General features: G+C 35.2%; 1 protein-coding gene across 4 annotated transcripts in view; it reads left to right on the plus strand.

The window, feature by feature from the left end:
- The window catches only part of LOC149846974 (uncharacterized), a 56,402-nt gene extending 49,061 nt beyond the window's left edge, over positions 1-7,341 (plus strand). For all 4 annotated transcript variants that reach the window (XM_089996711.1, XM_089996713.1, XM_089996710.1 and 1 more), the window contains one exon: positions 6,679-7,341. In XM_089996711.1, coding sequence (XP_089852837.1) covers positions 6,679-6,913 — 235 coding nt within the window. In that variant the 3' untranslated portion in view covers positions 6,914-7,341. The remainder of the gene's footprint in view (positions 1-6,678) is intronic.
- The last annotated feature ends 202 nt before the right edge of the window (positions 7,342-7,543 follow it).

Here is a 7,543-nt window from a genome sequence, read left to right on the forward strand (position 1 = left end):
GAATCTTGTGCATGAAGTCATGATTCATCTCATGAAAAGAAATGGAGAAGGCTCCAAGATCCTGAACATGACTTCTATTAAATAGCTTATCAAAATAATCTTTTCATCTCTCCTTAATATCCTCATATTTGACTAAAACCCTTTGCGTTTCATCTTTGATACATCTAACCATACACAGATCCCTCGATTTTCTATCTCTCATCTTTGCAAGCCGATAAATATCCTTCTCACCCTCTTTGGTATCCAACTTGTCATAAACCTCCTTATATACCTTATTCATCGCGTTTCGAACTACTTTTTTAGCTTTATTCTTTGCTATCATATACTTCTTCAAATTCTCATTATCACGACTCTTACTTAGATTTCTATAACATTCTCTTTTAACCTTAATAACTAATTTGACATTCTCGCTCCACCATGATGTATCCTTACCTAGCGGTGCACCGCCTTTAGACTCACTCAATACCTCCTTAGCCACCTTTCTCATGTCATCCGCTATCTTATTCCACATTGATTCTGAATCCTCCTCGAGACACCAATCAACTTCCTTAACTACCTGCTTTACAAACATTCTTTATTTAGCTCCTTTCAGTGCCCACCACTTAATTCTAGGATCTATCCTATGTCTATCCCTTTTGAGGCATTGTCTAATTCTAAGATTTAAAATTAAGACTCTATGTTGTGTAGCTACACTTTCTCTTGGTATAACCTTACAATCGATGCAACAACCCCTATCTCTCTTTCTAAGTAGGAAAAAATCTATCTGACTCGTATTAACCCCACTTTTAAATGTTACTAGGTGAGACTCCCTCTTCCTAAACCAAGTGTTTGCTAAGATCATATCCTAGGACAAACAAAAATCTAAAATCCTTTCTCCACTTTCATTTCTTTCTCCTATACCATAGCCTCCATGGATGTTCTCAAATCCATCCCTACTAATGCCTACATGTCCATTAAGGTCACCGCCAATGAAAAGCTTTTCTCCATAAGATGTCTCTTGTACTACTCCATCTAAATCTTCCCAAAATTGATGCTTAATGGAATCATCTAAACCTACTTGAGGTGCATAAACACTAATAATATTAATAATATCCGTACCTAATACTAATTTAATAAGTAAAATTCTATCACCCTTCCTACGGACCTCAACTACATTATCTATAAACTGACGACTCATAACAATCCCTACTCCATTCCTATTCTTATTTATTCCTGTATACCAAATCTTATATCTCCAAGGTTCTATCACTTTAGCTTTCTCACCTACCCATTTGGTCTCTTGAAGACATAAAATATTAATCTTTCTCCTACACATAACATCTACTAACTCTACCAACTTACCAGTTAAAGACCCTATGTTCCAAGTGGCTAACCTAATTTTATGGTCTTGGACTAACTTCTTTACCCCCACCCGTCCAACAAAGTGAGGGAACCCTTGCCTATTTGACACCACACCCGGGCGCCGGTGTGACGCGTCGCTTCTGGGCGACGACCTAGCAACCCTTGCACATTTATCACTGCCTCCGGGCCTAGAGAGTACGGCGCGTCACTCAGTAGGGAACGCCCCAACGAAATTCTCATATTGGTTCATTTTCATAGGATATGACAAAGTTTTTATGCTGGCTGTCACAGGCCTACCGCAACCCTCCTCCTTTATCCGGGCTTGGGACCGGCAGTGTATAACTAAACAGTTATACACAGGCTAAAAACACACGAAGGTGTAATAAAATTCTTATCTACATATGATGACACTTAGATAATGGGCACAAAAGGAAAGGACTTTTGAGGCAATAAAGCTTGTAATGACAACATATAAATAAAACCTCGAATGAAACAATATTCCTTTTAAAAAAGAATACTCATAACAATAACATTTTGGAATAAATGCATGTAAAAAGTATCTTCAACAAGATACTACAATCGATAAAATAATATTCTTGAGAACAAATGTGTGAACATACACACACCAAGAACACTTGTGAAAAAACACAAGAACACATGTGCACAACAAGCACAACATACGGAATCACAAATGTGCAAGTGCACTCATAAGATTCTTAAACAAATAAAAGGTTGGGCTATAATCCCAAAACACCTTGATTTTAAATATACCTTAAAACATTTAAGGTTTCAAACACCATATGTCCATCACATTTACATAGATGGCATCCATAATATCAATGGCCACAAGAGAAAAAATGAGTGACACACTCATAATTAGAGATCAAATAACAAATCATTTTAGAGTCCCAAGGTGCCCATAACTCACCTCAACAACCATCTATAATATGGAAGGTGGACAATCTAAAATGATACAACACGAGGTGCCCATAACTCACCTCGACAAACATCTCTAATATAACAATAATAAGGCCAAATAAATGATGCATTAAATAACATGTGATGGACAAATATAAGTGCCACAAAAGGGCAGTAACCACATAAGGAATCATTTTCCAAATAAAAGTTTTTACCAAGAGGACTGATTAACAAACTGAATCAAAGGTCCAATATAATCCATCAAAACAATTTTGCATAAACACGAATTATGCTTAATCTTCAAAAGAAGTCTTGTACCAAAAAAGACTTATTAAGCAACAAACACAACAACATAAAGAATTCATCAAGACAATCAAGCTTTTAATCAAAGAAATCATAAGAACCGTAATGGTTCACAAAGAAGGCTTTAACACAATACTCAAGGAAAGAATATTAAAAAAACACTTGAAAATTTATAGATTTGGGATTAAATCCCATACAACAATTTTAAAATATTCTTTGATTGTGATGAGATATGCGGACACATACAAAGTGCTATAAGCACTTACAATGATTTAAAAAGAACTCAATATCTAAATTCATTATATTTTTCACAAAAGAAATGTGCATAAAGGCTCCATAATGCAAAAAATGTCTACGAAGAGACAATACACATGTAAGCACACAAGGCTTTATAAAAGATGTGCACGAAGGCACTCATACAATACTTGAACAAATACACACCAAGGTGTAAACAAACATGCACTAAGGCATGTATATCATAAAAAAGAGGGAATGCATACAAGCGCAAAATATTTGAGAAGCAAATGTGCACAAAATACAACAATACACAAAAGTGAGCAAGTATGTACTTTATAAAAAGAGCAATGCTTGAAATTCTCAAATTTTAATTAAGTAATTACATGCTTGATAAGTGCAATTGAGGACAAAGAAAACCATATTATGGCCAATGTAGGCATCTTTAAAGATATTATTAAGAGGTTTCGAAACCTTATGAAAAATACAAACCAACAAGTTTATAAGGATGAAAAATGAAATCATTTATACCAAAAAGGATGTAATAGATGAACTATGCACTCTATGTGGGAAATTCCTTTTAAAACAATCTTTCCTAATGGTTTATCATAGATAATTTTTTTCAAAAAAGAAACATTGAAAAACTTTTTAGGAGTTCTTATAAGTCATCATTAACAAGAACTACTTTAGGATTCAACAAAGATTTTAGATGTGAGAGATTCTCATATAATGATTATATCAAATTTTTCAAAAATGCACTAAAATCCATAATCAAGAGGGGAACTCGAATCAAATTAGGGTTCATATGAGAGTTAAGAAATTTTAAGTAAAGATCATTATTTTAGCAAGAAATCATATATATAATTTTTAAAAGTTAACTTATAGGTCAATCATGAAATATTTATTTAAGAACTATAAATCTCACATAATTGAAGGTAATTTTTTTAAAAACATAAATTACTATTATATGCGATGAGTAGTTCGAAAAATAAACACGAATTTTATATTTGGACAACAAACGATTTCACCAAATTTAAAAGGAGATATTTTCAAAATATATGAGCACACGAAATGTGAAAAGAAATAATTCAACTATCATGACCATTAAACGAACAAACTATATGCAAGAAACATATTCTCAAATGCATAATACTTTTAAGAAAAGGGATACATACCGAATAACTTGAAAAGCATAATACTTTAGGAAGAGCAATGAATACTTCACCATTTCTTGAGCGACACGCTTTCCGTTGCACCAAAGGACAACCCCATCGTGACCTCGCTCTGATACCATGTTAGAAAGTGACTTGAAATACATTGGGTTCAATAATGAATCCATATCTATGCACGTGAAGTGCAAATATACCCATTAAAGGGAAACAACATAAGCACATAATGTGCTAACACATAAAACCCATAAAAAAGGAAAAATATGACATAAAGTCATAAGTTGCATATCATTGAAGAATAATGGAGAAGGGGTAAAAACCCCATTACAATGGAGCATAAGCTCCCTCAAGAAGTAAGAAATACAAAGGGGAGAGCCCCTATTTATAACAACAAAAAGGAGCCTTGGAGGGGCTCCACTCATAGACGTTGGAGCCCCTCCAACGGTCACAAATGTGACCGTTGGAAGGGGCCCAACGTCTATTTGAGTGGGCCCCCCAAGGTACCTTTTGGTACTTGAGAAAAAAGAAATAAAAAATAAAAGAAAAAGAAAAATAAAATAAATTACAATCACATTCATAAAGTGAATGTGCGTAAAATAGAGGAAAAGACTAAAATACCCCTACGGCTAAACAAAAGGAAAATATATATTTTATATATATAAATAGGAGGATACATATACATATATACCATATATGTATATGTATCATCTTTTATATATATAAAATATGTCTAATTACAACAATTGATGGGTACATTTTAACATGTAATGCAATCAATGTTAACACCTCTTTGCAGCAATAACATCCTCTACGGTAATGCAATCAGTGTTACACCTCTTTGCAGTAATGTGTAGGGCCTCATTTCTTTGTGGGTAACTCTTGCTAGGACATGAAGAATCAATGGAGGAGTTGTCTCCTTTCAATTATGAACTTCCTTTCCTGGCAAAAAATTGTTAAGGTTACCCATTACCAATGTTGTGGCTTAAGGTTGCTTGGTATTTCATATGGTTAGAGCAATATCTTGATGTATGCCTATTTAACCTGGTCAAGGTCAGAGAATAGTTGGATGGGGGACTGAAGGGCAGGCTGAATGTTGACTGTTGTTAACTTATAATATTTTTATCTTCTAGGACTATGACCCCTTACTCCGCTTATATGAATTATGTTTCATTTAGTAAATTTCCTTTTTGTTTTTGACCTTAGAGAAGGAAAAGGAAAAAAAATTTGTTCCCTTACAACTTTAGTTGTGTCATCCCATCATCCTTCCACTTGCTACCCACAAGTTGATCTTAAAGGTGCACCTGCTCAATGAAATCCCAAGAGGATATTTCAATCCAAAGAGTAAAACAATATGGTGGACACAAGTTCCATGTTTGCTGGTTGATGAAGGCACAAAAACTCCGGTTTATAGGTAAGCTCATTTGAAGTAAAAATATCCAGATATGCTAAGAACACTTGGTGGTGGGTTACGGTTGACTGTCCAAGGTAGACAACCCAGTAATTATGGATATGCAAGCTGAAAAAGACTTCGTAAGTTTGAACAATAACTTGGAACTCGGTTTCAAAGGCTTAGTAACACAAGCTACATGTAGCCTTTGTGACTTAGGATTATGAACTGTATATCATAGCACAGGTTTGAGGAGTTATGGTTATTGATTCTACAGCACGAAGCTTTATTTTTCATTAATTTCAGCATTCTAATTTCAATAAGCAGAATATTCATGAAGTGCTTGTGGTAAGTAGCAATCAAGGACAAGGATGTAGGTTTTCTCTTCTCACTTGTCCACCATGAAAGAGTTTTTGTATATCAGAACATGTTTTCGTTTTTACAAAAAGATTACAATTACAAGATAAGGTTGCACATAGGTTGAGGTTTTCGACAGTGATGTAGGTTGAGGTTTTCCACACTGATGCAAAATTAGGATGAAAAAGCACAATCTTTTAGAGCTTCTAACAAATAAAGACCCCTCTAGAAGTGTCTATGAATTTCCAAAGGGAGATATCACATCTCAGCTCTAGTGAATCCAACGCTGAAACCCAACTCTTGACATCCCCAACAAGCTCATCATCATATAGTGATGTTCAAACTTGTCATGGAATATGATAAACCAGGCTCTGGAAAGTGGTCTGTGAAAGAAAATCTGTTATTCAACTACTTGTTTGTAGATCCATTACAAAACTTCCAACTCTTTCTCTACCTTTTCCTACTATGAGCCCTCAAAGAGAAAAGGCTTCTGCTACCTTAAATCCATCTTTGCCATGTAAGTTCAGGTGTTTTAAGTTGCATTAGGGAAGAAATGCAGTAACTCCAATTTCTCACACTAATCAATGAGATACTGGAACAGATGATATGTTTATGTTTGCTTCAGCAAGGGGGTATATACGTTTAATGAAAAACTCCAACACCCACGCACACAAGCCATATTAAGTGAAAAAAGAGAACCATACTTTTATTTAATTAATTCACTTATGCCTCTAATTTTGTAACAACATTCTAGCTTGGTTATTTCTCAATGTTGGCATTAATCTAACCATCCTTTCTAGGATTGATGCCATCATGCTATTCAAGTGCTATATCCTGTAATACATTTATCTTGATGTATCATATGTGCAGATAAAGTTTCATCTGCTCTCTAAACATTCATTGTGTATAGCCAACCATGCCATGCTTTTGTTATGTACTTACTGCGATGTTTCTTTTCCGAGTGTTTAGTTCCTTCTTGAAACAACACAATGACGAGGAAGCAGTCTTCAAAAGCTTTAGAGACATCAATGAACTAATCAAGGACATGCTGGAGCTGAAGAGGAAAAATTCTACAATTGAGACAGAGTTAAAGGAGATGCATAACCGCTACTCACAACTTAGTGTCCAGTTTGCTGAGGTGGAAGGTGAGAGGCAGAAACTAGTAATGACCCTTAAGAACGTAAGAACGCCCAGGAAGCCCTAGTTCTTTGAGCAACGACAACAAAAGTATGTGACCCCAAGGAACGGTTCTCAATCTTGTCTCACATGTTTTAGATGTTGACAACATGGAAGGCCTTACTGAAGCAAAACGCCATCTGCTGCAATACACCTTTCAGCCTACTTCTGGTATATTCCTCCAGGCTAAGACATTACAAGAAAACTAACTTCTGTATATAGCGCATTATGATGCTGGGAATTACAACAGGAGATGCAGTGTTTTGGTATGTAGATAACTGAATACTCCAGTGGTTGGTTGGCCTTATCAACCCGGTTCATGAGTCATTTGTCAAAGTGCTTATGCATCCTTGTTCAAAGGATGCACATATATATGTCAGAATGGCATTCCTCCACAGATGTACAGTAAATTAAAATTCTTTTATTGGATTAGTCTTACAACTAATTCTGACATGAGTTTTTAGATGTGCGTTGCCTCTGCAATACCCTGTATGTAAGAGTTTAACAAATGCTAGATAACTCAGTCCACAGTATTGGCAGAGACAAAATGGCTCACGTTCTTCGTGGTTTGAAGTTTAACGTTGCCTCACCATAGCTCGACCGGTTTGGTACAAAATGTGGAAGAAAAAATCCGCAAGATAAATGTTAGGTTTTCAAA

This window comes from Nuphar pumila, chromosome 2 (genome assembly GCF_984573655.1).
Source record: "Nuphar pumila chromosome 2, dmNupPumi1.hap1.1, whole genome shotgun sequence".
NCBI lineage: Eukaryota > Viridiplantae > Streptophyta > Magnoliopsida > Nymphaeales > Nymphaeaceae > Nuphar > Nuphar pumila.